The sequence below is a fragment of the Neoarius graeffei genome, chromosome 20 (assembly GCF_027579695.1).
Source record: "Neoarius graeffei isolate fNeoGra1 chromosome 20, fNeoGra1.pri, whole genome shotgun sequence".
NCBI lineage: Eukaryota > Metazoa > Chordata > Actinopteri > Siluriformes > Ariidae > Neoarius > Neoarius graeffei.
This window is the reverse complement of record NC_083588.1, coordinates 63,311,328-63,331,994: the sequence shown is the minus strand read 5'-3', so window position 1 is coordinate 63,331,994 and position 20,667 is coordinate 63,311,328. Positions and strand designations below refer to the sequence as shown.

The following is a 20,667-nucleotide window of genomic DNA, read 5'->3' as shown; positions in this document are numbered from 1 at the left end:
TAGTGATGCAACATCAGGTAGCAGAGCCCTCTCTTACAAAGCCCCAGTTATGAAACAGCCTTCCAAGTAGCATTCAGGACTAAGATGTAGTCTCAGTGTTCAAGTCTCAGCTGAAAACATTTAAGGCAAGCCTTGTGTTAGTAGCTTTTTATTAGGTAAAGGAGCAGATCTGGAAGGTTCTTGGGCATAAAGTGTTTTGGTAAACTGGGATGTATGGATGCTGTCGCCCATCCCACTTTCATGCATTCTCTCAGGTTTGTTGAGTGGCTGGGCACTTTATGTCCCAGAGCATCCTCATATTCGTGTTACATTCTGACAGTTACACTGCCATAATTAGCCTTGTCAGAATCCCTGCTTGCACTCAGTGCACAACATACACTTGGGCTTAACCATCCGGTGACCACAGGTATACCAAAACAATCTGTTTCTCATTACACCTCAATCCTGAGATACCTCTCCTGCTCTTCAGACCTGCCTGATCCAGCTTGAGAACTGCAGCCAGAAGTAGGGCATCACTTTGCTCCTGTGGAGGATAGCCCCATATGGACAGTCTAAAAGATAAACTTAGATTGTCCTGGACACTTAGTTTTACAAGGAGTGACAGACAATTGCCATGATAACTTTAGGACTACAGTTGTTATGAACAGTCTTGCACTCAAGTCACCATCAATGAACTGCTGATAAAGTCTTCATGTTAAGACTAAAGAATTCAATAATGACTCTGCTCATAAGGTCCTAGTTACACAATTGCACTTTTTGGCTCTAGTTATAAAAAGGAAAAAAAATCTCACTATCTGGTGTCAGTCAAGGAGATAGAAATAACTATGCTTGCCAACTTGCTTTGCAAGGTCACATGCTCTAGAAAATTGCTCTTACTAAAACATTTCTACTTTTTTGTAAAGTTTGAGGGAACACCCACCATAGTGGAACCTGAGTGCCAACTCTTGCAGCTAGAGGTCAGTTAAGCTGGTTTGTCTGCTCCCTTGACTTTGCTCTGGATTGTCCAATTAATAGGCCCATTCTGAGACAGAGCCATGCTGCAAGAAATGGGACAAACATATCCCACCCCAAATGGCCAGCCTTGCCCTTGAAACTACTCCAATTACCCATTTAAAAAAAAAAACCCACACGTCAAAAAGCCAGGTCCTCAGACAAGAACCCTGCAAAGTGTAGAACCATGTACTTAAAGAACTTCAGAATAGAGATCAGTCCCTAATTACCTTTGACTTAATGTCACCTGTGCAACATTCTCAGCCCAAATCCACACAAAGCTCAGGTATGGCCAGCATGATTCTTTTAATAGGGTTGAGTGTTACATCCTGCTCTCAACCTATACTGCCTTGCCACATGCAGCACTTACACCATGTAGTGCAATAAAACCCTTTAATTCTGAGACTGATGCCTCAACATTATTGAGAATCCCCATAGTATAAAGATCAGTATGGGACAGGGGTTTGTGCACACCATTCAAGACTGAGGGAAGTAGCACATTCTTCCTAGGCACGTCATGAACAAGTTACAGTTTCAAGTGTAGTTTCAAAAGTTCTACACATCTTGACTCCATTTCAACATCCATAGCAATCCTAGGTAGGCAAATTATGGCACTAAAGCAGATGCTTAATTATGGCCATAACCATTTCAGAGCCTGCACTGAAAGGAATGCCTCCCTTAAAACCTTTGACAGGTACTGGCAGCGTTAAAACATCAGGATTTAGTTTAGTCCTGCTCACCTCAGGAGACCTGCCATAAAAGCAGAATCAAGGTCTAGCTTGGAACACACCAGAGAGCAATGTATTGTAGAGCAACAGCCTTCCATTTAGTGTTGGAACTGCCACCAAGTCTAGGCTGAAAACAAGGGTCTGTTTAGCCTGTGTCTGCAAGGGCACAGAGCTGGAAGAGTAGGATGTTGCACCCACAGGTTTAGGTACCAGGGTTCCTTAGGGAGCACCAGCCCCATTAGTTATACTATCACAGCCAGAGGGCTAGCTTCCACCCTGCCCATAAAACAAGATCGTACCCAGTCAGCTGGGAACAGGGGAAAACACCCAGTTTCGTAGCACTAGAAACCCACCCATGTTCAGAAGGTGAAAAAAATCCAAACCCAAAAGTAATAAGGCATCACAAGACAAGTTGCAAGTTTTGCTGTTTATTTAACCAAGTCTTTGGACTACAAATCCTTTTCCACCACCACAATTGGGCCAAGGCTAACTTCCTTCTCCAGCTGCAAGCCTGCAAATAGACAAGATGCATGAGCAGGGTCCCAAATCCAAAAAAAAAAAAAAAGTTGTGCACACAGTACCTAGTCAGGTCTAAAGAGTACAGAGAGCCAAGCTACATGAAGGCCAACATGGTTCTCCCACATACCTTGTTCTAATGACAGATCGCGGCCCTTCCTCACACTTCCACACCTACTGCTGCAACAACTGCACACCTGGTCAGCACCATATGCAGCAGTCCACCTAGGATACCATAATGCTTTAGTGGTCACAGCTCTGTAGCACTGAGCAAGTCATGGTCACAGCAACATACCTATTCTCAGAGAACGAACAAGCCTTGTGCTCAGCATCAGCAGGGGCAGAGGCTGCTGTTGCCTTCAACTTGCAGGCAATGTAGACCTGGCAAAAACAGTACACATCAAAATCTGACAGCTGAACAGGCCAGTCAACCCTGGTACACCATGCATTACCTACCAAGCTACTGTTCCCTTGTTGAAATCTGAAAGCTTCCAGTTGAAACCTCAGCTTAGTTGCTTGAGTGTAAGGCATGAAGTGGGAACTGGACTGGGTAAGCTTGGCATCAATCAGGCACCTGGAAGGAGTCACAGTTAGGACAGCTCAGGTCAGCTTACAGAGGCTCCAAAGAAGCTCACTCACCCATGGTTATCAATGAAGTAATATCTCGGGACAGCATTCATGTCAGGGACAGGAGTGGCCACACAGCTGTCTATAAGGACACGCAGGGGCACATGGTGGAACTGCAGTACTGAAGCCTCAATATTTATAAGCTCACCCAGATAGTACTGGTTGGATGGCCTTTGGAATAGCCAGTCATCTACAACAAGAGAGGCCTCATTAGAAGATTATTCCTCACCTTAACAAGCTACAGCCCAACCATGATACAAACCCATCATGATCCTCAAGGAGAAGACAAGGAGCTCCTCAGCAGCTTGGGATGAAGCATATGGGATCCAAGCAGGCATAAGACCACTGCTACTCACATTGTGGAGCCTGGAAAGCAGTCAAACAAGGCAGTCACAACCAAGTACAGCCTCCCAAGTAAATCCAAGCAGACTTTTGTATACAGCAATACTTACCTCGGATAATGACACTCAATGAGAACCTGAGTACCAACACTTCTCAGAAGCAAAGAGCCACTTAGAGGCACTGGAGCCATACCAAGGATGAAGATATAGACAAGCTCATTTGCAGTCACCTGAAAGAGAAAAAAAAAAAAAAGGTGTAAAGTCATCCAGAACAAGCCAAAAGCAAAAGTACTTGGCAATAGAAGGCTTACAATCAGCTTGCTATTGCAGTCATGAAGTGCTGATTCATAGATGAGAAATTGGGAAGAAGCATCCACCCCTTTGGCTGCACAGCCTCCCAGTGTGAGGCTAGCCATATTGAAGTTCACATCAGTTCTAAGCAGGTCTTTCCTCACTTCTACATGCACTGCATTTTCACTGCACCTTGTTGTTACCCCCTCAGAGAGAACAGGACGAGGCTGTCTTACAAAGTGCGCTGGGGTTGGTGGTGTTGGGATTTGTGGTGCTGCTGGAAAATGCCAAGTCAGTTGCTTCACTGGTTGCTGAATTACTTGCTGGGCTGCAGCAGCTGAAGGGTTTTGAAGCTGCAGTCCAGGTGGGGCTACTGCAGGACTTCCAACTTGAGAACCACCTTGAATCCATTGAGAAGGCAAACCAGCACTCACTTGTACTGAAGAATATCCTAGATTGTTTACAGGAAGTCCAGCAGGAGCTTGGCTATTCCCAAAACTTTGCCACTGTGCTGTTACTAAACCAGCTATAAAGACCAACAATACTATTACTTGGTTGAAACCCATGGCTGTTAACAAATGACTACAAGCATACTACTACTGGCAGAACAGTTCCTATTTATGCAATGATTCAAACTTTGAGGCCTGTTGAGTTCCTAATTAGGTTGCCTAACAGATGACAGCAATTAGAAGTTTACTGCCCCTTGCATATGACTGGACCAAGAGCTTAATTTTCTTAATTGTCTCGGACACATGACCTCAAGTGTCCAAGTGCGGTTAAGAAAATTAAGCTCTTGGTCCAATCAAATGCAAGGGACAGTAAACTTCTAACTGCTGTCATCTGAGTAAGCACATCTGAGTTACATCCTGTTGTCAACCTACCCTGCCCTGCCACATACTTACAGCACTTACACCATGGTGATGTAGTCCAATTAAACCCCTTTGAAATCATGAGCCTCATGTCATCTGTCATCTGAGTGAGCACAGAGATGCAAGAAGCATTTATAAAAATTAGAGAGAACTGCCTATGAATTATTTCTTCTTATGAAATACTTTACTCAACCTTGAACAAAGAGAACAGGGAGCATAAACTCCTTTCCTGTACTGATCGTTATATTCTGGGGATTGTAATAGCAATGCTGAGACATGAGGCTCATGATTTCAAAGGGGTTTAATTGGACTACATCACCATGGTGTAAGTGCTGTAAGTATGTGGCAGGGCAGGGTAGGTTGACAACAGGATGTAACTCAGATGTGCTTACTCAGATGACAGCAGTTAGAAGTTTACTGTCCCTTGCATTTGATTGGACCAAGAGCTTAATTTTCTTAACCGCACTTGGACACTTGAGGTCATGTGTCCGAGACAATTAAGAAAATTAAGCTCTTGGTCCAGTCATATGCAAGGGGCAGTAAACTTCTAATTGCTGTCATCTGTTAGGCAACCTAATTAGGAACTCAACAGGCCTCAAAGTTTGAATCATTGCATAAATAGGAACTGTTCTGCCAGTAGTAGTATGCTTGTAGTCATTTGTTAACAGCCATGGGTTTCAACCAAGTAATAGTATTGTTGGTCTTTATAGCTGGTTTAGTAACAGCACAGTGGCAAAGTTTTGGGAATAGCCAAGCTCCTGCTGGACTTCCTGTAAACAATCTAGGATATTCTTCAGTACAAGTGAGTGCTGGTTTGCCTTCTCAATGGATTCAAGGTGGTTCTCAAGTTGGAAGTCCTGCAGTAGCCCCACCTGGACTGCAGCTTCAAAACCCTTCAGCTGCTGCAGCCCAGCAAGTAATTCAGCAACCAGTGAAGCAACTGACTTGGCATTTTCCAGCAGCACCACAAATCCCAACACCACCAACCCCAGCGCACTTTGTAAGACAGCCTCGTCCTGTTCTCTCTGAGGGGGTAACAACAAGGTGCAGTGAAAATGCAGTGCATGTAGAAGTGAGGAAAGACCTGCTTAGAACTGATGTGAACTTCAATATGGCTAGCCTCACACTGGGAGGCTGTGCAGCCAAAGGGGTGGATGCTTCTTCCCAATTTCTCATCTATGAATCAGCACTTCATGACTGCAATAGCAAGCTGATTGTAAGCCTTCTATTGCCAAGTACTTTTGCTTTTGGCTTGTTCTGGATGACTTTACACCTTTTTTTTTTTTTTTTTTTTTTCTTTCAGGTGACTGCAAATGAGCTTGTCTATATCTTCATCCTTGGTATGGCTCCAGTGCCTCTAAGTGGCTCTTTGCTTCTGAGAAGTGTTGGTACTCAGGTTCTCATTGAGTGTCATTATCCGAGGTAAGTATTGCTGTATACAAAAGTCTGCTTGGATTTACTTGGGGGGCTGTACTTGGTTGTGACTGCCTTGTTTGACTGCTTTCCAGGCTCCACAATGTGAGTAGCAGTGGTCTTATGCCTGCTTGGATCCCATATGCTTCATCCCAAGCTGCTGAGGAGCTCCTTGTCTTCTCCTTGAGGATCATGATGGGTTTGTATCATGGTTGGGCTGTAGCTTGTTAAGGTGAGGAATAATCTTCTAATGAGGCCTCTCTTGTTGTAGATGACTGGCTATTCCAAAGGCCATCCAACCAGTACTATCTGGGTGAGCTTATAAATATTGAGGCTTCAGTACTGCAGTTCCACCATGTGCCCCTGCGTGTCCTTATAGACAGCTGTGTGGCCACTCCTGTCCCTGACATGAATGCTGTCCCGAGATATTACTTCATTGATAACCATGGGTGAGTGAGCTTCTTTGGAGCCTCTGTAAGCTGACCTGAGCTGTCCTAACTGTGACTCCTTCCAGGTGCCTGATTGATGCCAAGCTTACCCAGTCCAGTTCCCACTTCATGCCTTACACTCAAGCAACTAAGCTGAGGTTTCAACTGGAAGCTTTCAGATTTCAACAAGGGAACAGTAGCTTGGTAGGTAATGCATGGTGTACCAGGGTTGACTGGCCTGTTCAGCTGTCAGATTTTGATGTGTACTGTTTTTGCCAGGTCTACATTGCCTGCAAGTTGAAGGCAACAGCAGCCTCTGCCCCTGCTGATGCTGAGCACAAGGCTTGTTCGTTCTCTGAGAATAGGTATGTTGCTGTGACCATGACTTGCTCAGTGCTACAGAGCTGTGACCACTAAAGCATTATGGTATCCTAGGTGGACTGCTGCATATGGTGCTGACCAGGTGTGCAGTTGTTGCAGCAGTAGGTGTGGAAGTGTGAGGAAGGGCCGCGATCTGTCATTAGAACAAGGTATGTGGGAGAACCATGTTGGCCTTCATGTAGCTTGGCTCTCTGTACTCTTTAGACCTGACTAGGTACTGTGTGCACAACTTTTTTTTTTTTTTTGGATTTGGGACCCTGCTCATGCATCTTGTCTATTTGCAGGCTTGCAGCTGGAGAAGGAAGTTAGCCTTGGCCCAATTGTGGTGGTGGAAAAGGATTTGTAGTCCAAAGACTTGGTTAAATAAACAGCAAAACTTGCAACTTGTCTTGTGATGCCTTATTACTTTTGGGTTTGGATTTTTTTCACCTTCTGAACATGGGTGGGTTTCTAGTGCTACGAAACTGGGTGTTTTCCCCTGTTCCCAGCTGACTGGGTACGATCTTGTTTTATGGGCAGGGTGGAAGCTAGCCCTCTGGCTGTGATAGTATAACTAATGGGGCTGGTGCTCCCTAAGGAACCCTGGTACCTAAACCTGTGGGTGCAACATCCTACTCTTCCAGCTCTGTGCCCTTGCAGACACAGGCTAAACAGACCCTTGTTTTCAGCCTAGACTTGGTGGCAGTTCCAACACTAAATGGAAGGCTGTTGCTCTACAATACATTGCTCTCTGGTGTGTTCCAAGCTAGACCTTGATTCTGCTTTTATGGCAGGTCTCCTGAGGTGAGCAGGACTAAACTAAATCCTGATGTTTTAACGCTGCCAGTACCTGTCAAAGGTTTTAAGGGAGGCATTCCTTTCAGTGCAGGCTCTGAAATGGTTATGGCCATAATTAAGCATCTGCTTTAGTGCCATAATTTGCCTACCTAGGATTGCTATGGATGTTGAAATGGAGTCAAGATGTGTAGAACTTTTGAAACTACACTTGAAACTGTAACTTGTTCATGACGTGCCTAGGAAGAATGTGCTACTTCCCTCAGTCTTGAATGGTGTGCACAAACCCCTGTCCCATACTGATCTTTATACTATGGGGATTCTCAGTAATGTTGAGACAGTCTCAATTTCAAAAAGGTTTTATTGCACTACATGGTGTAAGTGCTGTATGTGGCAAGGCAGTATAGGTTGAGAACAGGATGTAACAAGCTCAACCCTATTAAAAGAATCATGCTGGCCATACCTGAGCTTTGTGTGGATTTGGGCTGAGAATGTTGCACAGGTGACATTAAGTCAAAGGTAATTAGGGACTGATGTCTCTTCTGAAATTCTTTAAGCACATGCTGCTTGTGCTCATGGTGCTACACTTTGCAGAGTTTGTCTGAGGACCTGGCTTTTTGACATGTGGGGGTTTTTTTGTTTTGTTTTTTTTAAATGGGTAATTGGAGTAGTTTCAAGGGCAAGGCTGGCCATTTGGGGTGGGATATGTTTGTCTCATTTCTTGCAGCATGGTTCTGTCTCAGAATGGGCCTATTAATTGGACAATCCAGAGCAGACAAACCAGCTTAACTGACCTCTAGCTGCAGAGTTGGCACTCAGGTTCCACTATGGTGGGTGTTCCCTCAAACTCTACAAAAAAGTAAAAATGTCTTAGTAAGAGCAACTTTCTAGAGCATGTGACCTTGCAAAGCAAGTTGGCAAGCATAGTTATTTCTATCTCCTTGACTGACACCAGAGAGTGAGATTTTTTTTTTTTTCCTTTTTATAACTAGAGCCAAAAAGTGCAATTGTGTAACTAGGACCTTATGAGCAGAGTCATTATTGAGTTCTTTAGTCTTAACATGAAGACTTTATCAGCAGTTCATTGATGGTGACTTGAGTGCAAGACTGTTCATAACAACTGTAGTCCTAAAGTTATCATGGCAATTGTCTGTCACTCCTTGTAAAACTAAGTGTCCAGGACAATCTAAGTTTATCTTTTAGACTGTCCATATGGGGCTATCCTCCACAGGAGCAAAGTGATGCCCTACTTCTGGCTGCAGTTCTCAAGCTGGATCAGGCAGGTCTGAAGAGCAGGAGAGGTATCTCAGGATTGAGGTGTAATGAGAAACAGATTGTTTTGGTATACCTGTGGTCACCGAATGGTTAAGCCCAAGTGCATGTTGTGCACTGAGTGCAAGCAGGGATTCTGACAAGGTTAATTATGGCAGTGTAACTGTCATAATGTAACACAAATATGAGGATGCTCTGGGACAAAGTGCCCAGCCACTCAATAAACCTGAGAGAATGCATGAAAGTTGGAGGGGCAACAGCATCCATACATCCCAGTTTACCAAAACACTTTATGCCCAAGAACCTTCCAGATCTGCTCCTTTACGTAATAAAAGGCTACTAACACAAGGCTTGCCTTAAATGTTTTCAGCTGAGACTTGAACACTGAGACTACATCTTAGTCCTAAATGCTACTTGGAAGGCTGTTTCATAACTGTGGGGCTTTGTAAGAGAGGGCTCTGCTACCTGATGTTGCATCACTATTTGAGGTACCAACAAATAGCCTACACCTTTTGATGCAAGTAGGCGTGGTGGGTCATAAAAGGTAAGACGTTCACTCAGGTACTGTGGCGCGAGACCGTTCAGTGATTTGTCAGTCAATAGTAGTACTTTATAATCAGTGTGAAACTTGATTGGGAGCCACTGCAGTGTGAATCATATCAGGGGTGATGTGATCATATCTCATTCTAGTAAGGACTCTTGCTGCTGCATTTTGTACTAACGAGCTTGTTTATGCGCCTACTGGAACATCTAGATAGTAAGTCATTACTACAATCCAACTTGGAGGTAAAAAGGCATGAGCTAGTTTTTTTTCCCTATTGTGTAGTAGCATTTCTTATCTTCAATGTTTCTGAGATGAAAAAAGACTATCCTTGTGATGTATCCTACACAAGCTTCAAATGAAAGACTGGAGTCAATGATCACAGAGGTCTTGCATGAAGAAAAAGCAAGGCCATCTAGAGTTACTATGTAGTCAGACGACTGACTTCTAACTGCCTGTGGTCCGACTACAAGTACTTCTGTCTTGTCAAAATTAAGTGGAAAGAAGTTAATGAGCATCCAGTGTATAATGTGGTTTACAAATTGCTCAATTTTATTAAGTTGGTGTGTCTCATCTGGCTTTGCTGAAACCTACAACCGTGTCTCATCAGCATAACCGTGGAAGCTAATACCACGCTTACAAATAACATTACCCAGAGGGAGCATATAAAAAGGGGGGGAAAGCAGTGGGCCTAAGACAGAACCTTACAAAACACCAAACTTTACCTTGTTACCTTTTCTTACCATAGAAAAATCACCACTTAAAATCCCAATTCTATAAAGTTTTTTGGAGATGGGGTTGTATTTACACTCATTTGCTTCACTCATTCATGATATACATTCACCACTCAAAGATGAACCTCATATCTTCATGCAGCCATGTAATATCCTCTGTATATTAGTGACAGCTGAAAAAAAGGTAGAATGTCTCTCTTTTCCAACACCCAAATTTGTGGGCTAGTTTCCGGTCTTTTGTGTGGTTTTTGAGATGATGTGTTGGAAATGTTTCTGAAACTTGTCAGCCCTCGTTAGTGAAGTAAAGTCAGCTTTGTCATTCCTGCATATGTACCTTGGAATGAAATAGCATAATACAGGAGAACATGTTATGAAAAATAACATCGCAAATACACAGCAGTGTTAGAAAAGAGCAGGACAATAAATACACGACCACAAGTTAGCCTAGTGGTTAGCGTGTCTGTCTGTCTCTCGATCGGGAGATCAGGAGTTCTACTCGTGGTCAGGTCATGCCAAAGACCATCGTAAAACTGGTACCTGCTACTGTCTGTCAAATTCTTGTGGTTACCAGAGGACCCCACACACACACTGTAACCCTAGCTGTATAGGCGAGAGACTGGGGGCTATGGAAATGGAGATCGGCGCTGCACCCATACACCTCAAAGAGCTGGTTAGTACTGGGACAGGAGACTCCCTGGGAAGACCAGATTCATGAGAGGGACTTGACTTTTTTGACAATAAAGACACAGGGCATTGCATGTCAACTAGACAGAACGAGAAACATGACAAGCTATTTTTTTTTGTCTTATTAACTTAGTATTCATATGTAAATATGAATGGATAAAAAAGTATGCCATTTTAGAATACATTTTTTTAAATAGCTGGCGATTGCTGTGGTACAAAAGAGATTAAAACACTTCAGGACCTGCTGTTAGAGGAAAATAATCAACAGTGTGTGCTGAAAGAGAGTTATTGTTCCAACCCAGCAATTCATTATTTTCCTGTAACAGCATGGCACACAGTGTGTCATTTCTTACTCATAAAGCTTTTCCTCCATCATTTCTGCAGAACTGGTTTTAGAATGGGCGGCACGGTGGTGTAGTGGTTAGCGCTGTCGCCTCACAGCAAGAAGGTCCGGGTTCGAGCCCCGTGGCCGGCGAGGGCCTTTCTGTGCGGTGTTTGCATGTTCTCCCCGTGTCCGCGTGGGTTTCCTCCGGGTGCTCCGGTTTCCCCCACAGTCCAAAGACATGCAGGTTAGGTTAACTGGTGACTCTAAATTGAGCGTAGGTGTGAATGTGAGTGTGAATGGTTGTCTGTGTCTATGTGTCAGCCCTGTGATGACCTGGCGACTTGTCCAGGGTGTACCCCGCCTTTCACCTGTAGTCAGCTGGGATAGGCTCCAGCTCGCCTGCGACCCTGTAGAACAGGATAAAGCGGCTTGAGATGAGAATAAATTATACCAGTATTTCAGGAGAGCACTGTTTGTGTATCATATTTTAACACACTAAACTAATTGTGAAAAAAAATTCTCTTTAGTCTTAACTGTATCTGTTGAAGTCATCAATTCCTGAAAAAAGAAGTGAAAGTGTAAGAAACAAACAAAAACTTCTCGAACATCTCAAAATAAGATTATAATTATATCACAATCCTGAGTCATAGTAATGTCGATGCTGAACTATGAGTGTCTTTTATATATAGGAATTTATGAACATATTTGCAAAATATGTCCAGAGTGTGGAAATAATATAATGATAATTTAAGAAATAAGCCAAAGTACCAATTGTTAATAAACATGTTGAATTTACCAAAGCATTAAATTAGCACGCTCGGCCCTGAGGTGGTGTTCAGTTTGGTGTTAATCTGCTGCTGTCGTCTTACACTGATGCTTACTGATGGTTGTTTTTATTTATTTATTTTCCTGTGAAAGTGAAGTTTCTATTCAAAACATTTTCTGTTGGTTTGTGAGCGGCAGATATCCTAAAACTAAAATGAAACTACAACTGGACACGTTAAAACAGAGTCAGTTGCACTCCTGAACGATCCCAAACACTTCTCTAATTACATTACAGATGCTCTTATCCAGAGCGATATACAACAGGACCCCAACATACCCACAGCAGTGGGCAGCCTGGGGAGCAGTTAGGGGCCTTGCTGAAGGGCACTTCAGCCATTCCTGCTGGTCCAGAGAATCAAACCAGCAACCTTTTGGTCCCAAAGCTGCTTCTCTAACCTTTAGGCCATGACTTCCACTTCAGATAACCACCACTTCAGATAGTGTACTTGTGAGTGTAAGATTATAAATGATGAACAAGGAACTTTACTGCACTGTTTCCTAACTGCTTTTTTTTTTCTATCTGTGCTGCATGTTTAGTGCTTTAATGCCATGTTTAATTCCAGGATAGGCTTGTTCAAGAGCTAAAGCATAACTTGCACAGTGCATGGGGAGAAGAGCAGATTGAACATGATTATGCTGTTGGACACAGAAATGTCCTTTTACACTCTCTGATAAGCAAAGAACATTCATTCTTTTTTTCATGCAGTACTTCGTATTTGAAGAACACTCCAAACAACATTTATTAAAAAAAACAAAAACAAACAAAACTGTTGTTGTCAAAACCCCCCACTTCCCTGTGTCACTTCCTCTCATGTAGTGTCCATAGAGACGGGTGACAAATTTGAGGCAAAACTCTGAATCGGAGTGTGTCGGTAGCATGCAGCCACAGAATGCAACCTGCGTCACACAGGTAAAAACACTCGAAAGGACCTGTGAGATATTGTCCTGCTCTCTCTCGATGATACTTGCTCTGACACTCGGACTGGATGGACTGCAAATGAGAGGAAACCTCAACACACTCTTAGAGTGATTGCTGCACAATGTGGCTGCAAAGAGGAGGCTTACACTTCTCTCTTGTCTGACCCTCATGGTGTGACCAAAGAAGACTTTGGTCATTCTTGAAAAATCAAAGTTCTCTCAGCAACAATGCACGTGTTTGTGCACTGAAGTGTATCAGAGATCTGGATCAGCATTCCTAACCTCCATGAGGGAGCACGACTCCTGGATATGGCCAGATTCCTGACAGTGCCAAAAAACCTGCTCAGGCTTTGTCCCAATTCTGGTGGGCACTGGATGTTCCTCCTCATTATCAAATCCATAAAGAGATGCTTTGTAATTATAATTATGAAATTCGTAAAGCAAGACAGTCTTTCTTCTCCAATATCATCAACAGGAATATGAACAATGCCTGTGTGCTATTTTCAACAGTTGAGAAGCTAACTAATCCCCCACCACAATTAGCACCTGAACTTCTCTCAGTTAATAAATGCAATGAGTTTGCGTCCTTCTTCAAAGGTAAAATTGATAAAATACAGCAGAATATTTCTCATAATATATCTCAGTTGCAAAAAATTGAAAAACAGCAATCACCAATGACACAGATAGATAACTTTAACACAATGTCAGAATTTTGTTTAATTGATTATGAGACTCTTGAAAAAACTGTACAAAATCTCAGTTCCTCAACATCTGAACTGGACATTCTGCCCACCAACTTTTTTAAGTCTGTTCTTCATCTTATAATTACAGATGTGCTTCAAATTATAAATACATCCTTGGAGACTGGCATTGTTCCTGTGTCCCTAAAAAAAGCTGTTGTAAAGCCCCTTCTTAAAAAAATAATCTGGATCCTTCAGTGTTAAATAATTACAGGCCAATATCAAATCTACCATTCATCGGGAAAATCCTGGAAAAAATTGTCTTCAATCAATTAACTGCCTTCTTGATATCAAACAGCCGTTTTGATCATTTTCAGTCAGGATTTCGTGCCAATCATAGCACTGAAACAGCGCTGATTAAAGTTATAAATAACATACGTCTTAATACTGATGCAGGCAAAACATCGGTCCTGGTATTACTGGACCTCAGTGCAGCTTTTGATACTGTTGATCACAACATACTGCTATATCGACTTGAACACTGGGTTGGATTGACTGGTAAAGTTATCAATTGGTTAAAATCATACTTAAAAGATAGAAGCTTCTTTGTTACCCTGGGAAATTGTTCCTCAACGTCAATGCCCTTGACCTGTGGTGTCCCCCAGGGGTCGATTCTTGGACCATTACTTTTCAACCTTTATATGCTCCCACTTGGGCAAATTATCAATAAAAATTCAATTTTGTATCACTGCTATGCAGATGATACCCAAATTTATTTTGCTCTATCACCAAATGATTATGCCCCCCTTGAATGTCTCTACCAGTGTATCGATCAAATCAATAGCTGGATGTCACAAAATTTTCTTCAGCTGAACACAGATAAAACAGAAGTAATTCTATTTGGAAAAAAAGATGAAAGACTCAGGATTACCACTATTCTTGACACAAAAGGGATTAAAACTAAAGAAATGGTTAAAAATCTTGGTGTTTTCATTGACAGCGAGCTAAACTTTGACAGTCACATGAAAGCAATCACTAAAATGGCATTTTATCACCTAAAAAACATTTCCAAACTAAGAGGACTTATGTCAAAACATGATCTGGAAAAACTAATACATGCCTTCATCTCTAGTAGGGTTGATTACTGCAATGGCCTTTTCACAGGCCTGCCAAAAAAGACCATCAAACGACTTCAGCTGGTTCAAAATGCAGCGGCGAGGGTTCTCACACGAACAAAAAGAACAGAGCACATTACTCCAATTCTAAGGTCCCTTCACTGGCTTCCAGTAAGCTACAGAATTGACTTTAAAGTATTGCTGCTGGTGTACAAATCTCTAAATGGTACAGGGCCCAATTACCTCTCTGATATGTTGCAGCGGCCGAACCCAATCAGATCTACCAGATCGCAGCAGCAAAATTTACTATTAAAACCAGTTGTTAAAACAAAGTGTGGTGAAGCAGCTTTTAGCTACTATGCAGTACAGCTATGGAACCAACTGCCAGAGGACATTAAAAATGCTCCTGCTGTTGGCAGCTTCAAATCTGGGTTAAAGACCAAGCTGTTCTCAGATGCTTTCTGTTAAATAATTAATATTTTTACATTTTTTATAATCTTTACTTTCTCTGCATGTTTTAAATTTACTTTAACTTTATTCTATTTTATTCTGCTAGTTTCTTTTATTTTTTTTATTTTTATTTTTTTTCTTTTCTTTCTTTTTCTCCTTTTTCTTTTTCTTTTTGGCATTTTAATATTTTATTTCTACTATTGTTTAATTCTTATTATTTTCTTTTAATTCTTTTAATTCTTTTAATTAATTCTTTTAGAATAAAGATAAAATTATTTTATGTAATTTTATTTCTCTGTTGTTTACTGTTTTTGTTTTTACTTCTGTAAAGCACATTGAACTGCCATTGTGTATGAAATGTGCTATATAAATAAACTTGCCTTGCCTTGCCTTGCCTCTGGAGAGAAAGAGACCATGAGGATATGTTAGAGAGGCAAGAGGGGGACTGGGTCCAGGGTGTCGGTTTCAGGGCCCTGGCACCTCAGTCATGGGGAGACAGAACCAGGGAAGGAAAAGAAAGAAAGAAAGACACCTGGACTAGGGACCATTGCCAGGTGATCCCCTGCCAACTGAAAGGCCTCATCCACACCAATGTTCCTGTCAGGAGTAGAGTGATGAACTGCTCCAGTACCATCAGCTTGATTATCTGTTATGCATTATGACAACCAATGACACCATCTCCACTGCCCTCCACTCAGCCCTCACCCACCTGGAGAAAAAAGACTTGTATGTCAGAATGCTGTTCATAGACTTCAGCTCAGCATTCAACACAATCATTCTGCAGCAGCTCATTCATAAGCTGGACCAGCTGGGACTCAACACCTCCCTGTGCAACTGGCTGCTGGACTTCCTGACGGGGAGACCACAGACTGTACGGGTCGGCAGCAACTCCTCCAGCATCATCACGTTGAACATGGGGGCCCCCCAAGGATGTGTGCTGAGCCCCCTCCTCTTCACTCTGCTGACCCACGACTGCACACCAACATCCAGCTGAAATCTCTTCATTAAGTTTGCGGATGACACGACTGTAGTGGGTCTCATCAACAATGGCGATGAGACAATCTACAAGAGTGAGGTGAGCCGCTTGGCCATGTGGTGCAAGGACAACAATTTCCACCTGAACGTGAAGAAGACGAAGGAGATTGTTGTGGACTTCAGGAGAGAGCACACCCAGCATGCTCCACTATCTATCGACAGTGCTGCAGTGGAGAGGATGAGCAGCACCAAGTTTCTGGGTGTGCACATCTCTGAAGACCTGTCCTGGAACAACAACACCACATCACTGGCCAAAAAAGCCCAACAGCGTCTGTACTTCCTCCGCAAACTGAGGAGAGCAAGAGTCCCAGCCCCCATCATGCACACTTTCTACAGAGGCACCATCGAGAACATCCTGACCAGCTGCATCACTGTGTGGTACGGCGCCTGCACCGTGTCCTGCTGCAAGTCTCTGCAGCGCATCGTGAGAGCAGCTGAGAGGATCATTGGTGTCTCTCTCCCTTCTCTAATGGATATATATAACTCCCGCCTCACCCGCAAAGCCATCAGGATTGCAGGTGACCCCACCCACCCATCTCACAGCCTCTTCAGCCTGCTGCCGTCGGGGAGGAGCCTGCGGAGTCTCCGGGCCAAAACCAGCAGGTTCAAGAACAGTTTCTTTCACCAGGCGGTCAGGAGGCTCAACTCCCTCCCTGTTCTGCCCCTCTGCCCCCCTCTGCCCCCTGCCACAGATTCTGCCCGCACACCCCCTGCCCCCCCTTTCAGCATCTGACATGTCATCCTGACAGTTCCCCCCCCAAAACACACACACACACACACACACACACACACACACACACACACACACACACACATACATACATACTCTCAACATTCATTAACACTCTGAACTCAGGGACTGCACATTTCACTTTACCTCACTCATTTGCACTATTCCGCACTACCTCATCTTATTAGCTATTAATTTGTTTATTCTGCTTATCTCATGTTTACCTGCTATACCTCAAGTGCCTTTGAATGTTTATTTGCTTCAATATATGTGTGCGTGCGTGTGTGTGTGTGTGTGTGTTTAGTCTATGTCTAGTTCTTATGTAGAGTGTTTATACTGTTTGTGTTGTTTATTTCAATTATTCTATTTTTTTATTTATTGCATTGCCTGTTTGCACTGTGGGTCAGAGAGGACTGTAATTTCATCTGTGCTGTATGTCAAGCATGTATAGCATATTTGACAATAAAGTTGACTTGACTTGACTTGATTATGCTCCTCCTGTTGGCAACCAACAACAGGAATCTTTCAGGTGCTGCACAGAGGCAAAGGAGCAGCCGACCTCGGTGAGCCAAAGCAACTGGAAACATCAGTGTTGCTCCTCTGGTGTCCAGCCAATTGACTGCAGGAGCATCCTCTTGACGCTTGCATACTCTATCCTTGGTGCCAGCTGCTGGGTTGCAGGCTTGGCTTCCCCCAATAGCAAGGAGAGGATCCAGAGAGCCCATTCATCCTCTAATTATTCTCATATAGCTGTCATATACTTAAAAAGCTCAATGAATACTTTGGGATTGGTAGTGGAGGCCATCTTGGTGGCACTCACATGTGGGACGGTGACAATGGACACAGCTGGAGATGTGGTGGACTGAGCCATTTACTGAAGTGCATGCGAGCTCTCAATCTGCTCCTGAGCAAGGGTTTCAAAGCACAGCGGCTGGTGTAGAGTTTGGTGGAGCCTGAGTGATTAGGCTTCCATGTTGGCATCTGAATCCTCCTTGATCCTGGGTTTTGGCCCCACTGTAGCCAAAAGAGCAAAATTGGCCGTGGTAGTATCAGGGAGGGAGCGATGGCATACTCTTCCTCTTCCCTGTTATTCACAGAGACGTTAGCTAATTACAGGTGTCTGTGAGCTCATGCATGCAGAATATGGCAGACAGCAATATTGGCGACAACACGTATGGGAGTCCACTAAGAGTAAGGTGGTCAGAAAAGTGCAGATGAATGATTTATATATATATATATATATATATATATATATATATATATATATATCGCACACACTCTTGGTATGTCAACCAAAGACTTTAATATTCATTTGATGAAATCCAATTACAACTGGTAAAAATAATGCCATTTCTTTATTTTTTTTATCACAAATAATTATTTGCAAAACAATTGGTATCAAAAGGTCCAGTTTAGCTCCAAAAGCCCCCAAATCCCAAACTGCTATTCCTAAGACTAAATAGATGTGTGTTACAGGAATATAAGAGAGTAAATAAAGTAAATGGATAAAATACACTCAAAATTCATTAAATTAATTCACAAAATATGAAAATCAAATGAAACTTAAAAAAAACAAATGTTAAGAAAAAATGACAAAATGAATTTCACAATTTAAAAATTTACATTTTAAATCTAAACCTGTGGAAGTTTATCAATAGACTCTACATGACTGTTTTGGAAGTTTAGTAGTGATATAAGCAGGGGTTAAATTGGGATTGGTTATGTGGGGGGGCTCTGCCTCGTACCCGCCCCTGCCCCCGCCGCCCTGCCCCAATATACTTTTTGGAAAATAACCCTCTAATTTGATAACCATATCATATTGCACAGAGATATACACCTTATCTGTGTGTTGTAGGCCTATGTGTGTCTTGTAGTGCCCCCCTACACATTATGGCAGTTTGAATGTAGATTGGTTGGCCAATGTAACAGATTGTACAGGTTGTTGTACATTGGTTTGAAGGAAATGATTAGTGGGGGGTCTGGGGGTCCTCCCCCAGAAGTTTTTTATTATCATACATGTTATTTGCTGAATTCTGGTGCATTTTAATAAGTTGTTAGCTGACTTTACAGAGGTAGGTTGAGCAATATCATGTTAAATCTTGTCACATGCCTACAGGTGAAAAATGTGAAGGAGAAATGTTCAGTGAGAAAATTTGAAGGCTTGCACAATCTTAAACCAAAACAGTTGATTTATTTTGGAGGATAAATGTTAAATATGCCAAAACACTGTCAGTCAAATTGTCAATCAAATATATTCATGCAGTGAATGCAACCAAATACAAACAACACTATAACATTGGAAGCATTTATTATTATTGTTATTATTATGTATTCAATTATTTATTTGGCATGTGGTGCTTTTTGTATTGTCTAGAACATACATAAGATGAGCATATTATAGCAGCAAAATAGAAGCACAATCATTTGAATGCAGCAAAACTTTTGCAGCATTCAAATGATTGTGCTTCTATTTTGCTGCTATAATATGCTCATCTTATGTATGTTCTAGACAATACAAAAAGCACCACATGCCAAATAAATAATTGAATACATAATAATAACAAGGATCGTATGCAGGTAAAAGGGGAGACGGTGTACGGAGAAAATTATAAACAAGTCACAACGCTGAAACACAAGCCCAAAAACCCGCAAACCACGACTTCTGATTTTTTTTTAAAGCGAGCTCACAAAAAGAGAAACCTCAAAGTCGCTTATAAAAAGTGGAATTGGCAACCCACGCAGGGTTCCAGAAACCAGAATCTCTGATCACAAGTTCTGTTCTAAATAGCTTTGACAGGTCGTCTTGTTATCAGGAAAACTATGATCTATCTCAGAAAAGTCATGGGTTTATTGATTAATAAAACGATATTTAATTATTCAGAACCGAAAATCGTGAAAAGGGTTTGTTGCTTTTGATGTGTGCGTGATCATATGCCATCCGCTCCGAGCTTATGTGCCGGGGCTCAGCCCCGGACAGCCCCGGCCCAATTTAACCCCTGGATATAAGGATTAAAAGGTAAATTTCAGGTGACCCTGTCATTATTTTCAGAGTTCTGCATTTGCCATCAGTTTGTAGAAAACACATTTAAATCTTGATATATTTTAATATTTCATGAAAACTTGAATGTAAGAACCAATTTGCATTGGACCTCTAAACCTTTTACTGTCAAGTAACAGTGAGATAAATGGGTAACAATAAACTAGTAAGGAAATGAAAAGAGAGGTTTTATGATTGTAATATCTTAACAGAAGAAAACAAACTGATTCTAAAAACTGTGTTACTGAAAATGACTCAAAAATAATAGCATGTTAACAATGGAACATCGCCACCCTTTGGGCCTTTCGGCCAGCGGGGGATAATTATCCAGTTTAACCATGTTATTGTTTGTGGACTGTAGATATTGGATAATTGTTTAGTTCTCAGTACCCCTCCCCACAGTTTGCATAAACGCCATCATAGTTATTGTCAACATCATTGGTTTTATTAGCATCGACGTTAATGTAGTCGCCATCAGAGTCGTCTGAATCATCCTTCTGCTGGAAAACAGTTTCTGCGTTTTCATAATCTGCTTCATCATCTGTTTCGTTCTCTCCTTGGGGACTCTCATATGAGTTTTTGGCTCCTACAAAATGATTTGTGTTAAAGTTTTCAGCGTATTCGTATCTCATCTCATCATCTCTAGCCGCTTTATCCTGTTCTACAAGGTCGCAGGCAAGCTGGAGCCTATCCCAGCTGACTACGGGCGAAAGGCGGGGTACACCCTGGACAAGTCGCCAGGTCATCACAGGGCTGACACATAGACACAGACAACCATTCACACTCACATTCACACCTACGCTCAATTTAGAGTCACCAGTTAACCTAACCTGCATGTCTTTGGACTGTGGGGAAAACCGGAGCACCCGGAGGAAACCCACGCGGAGAACATGCAAACTCCACACAGAAAGGCCCTCGCCGGCCACGGGGCTCGAACCCGGACCTTCTTGCTGTAAGGCGACA

General features: G+C 42.4%; 2 protein-coding genes across 2 annotated transcripts in view; both read left to right on the top strand.

Annotated features, from left to right (window-relative positions):
- Nucleotides 1-2,242: 2,242 nt before the first annotated feature.
- The window catches only part of LOC132868909 (large ribosomal subunit protein uL3), a 477,874-nt gene continuing 459,449 nt past the window's right edge, over nt 2,243-20,667 (top strand). Inside the window, exon 1 of the mRNA XM_060902202.1 lies at nt 2,243-2,247. Within this exon, the coding sequence (XP_060758185.1) occupies nt 2,245-2,247 (3 nt within the window). The 5' untranslated portion in view covers nt 2,243-2,244. The remainder of the gene's footprint in view (nt 2,248-20,667) is intronic.
- Nucleotides 5,033-6,930, top strand: LOC132869376 (zona pellucida sperm-binding protein 3-like). Its single transcript, XM_060902714.1, has 8 exons — nt 5,033-5,578; nt 5,666-5,784; nt 5,871-5,974; nt 6,047-6,224; nt 6,290-6,407; nt 6,483-6,568; nt 6,639-6,733; nt 6,869-6,930. The coding sequence occupies exons 1-8, from the start codon at nt 5,033-5,035 to the stop codon at nt 6,928-6,930; spliced, it is 1,308 nt and encodes a 435-aa protein (XP_060758697.1).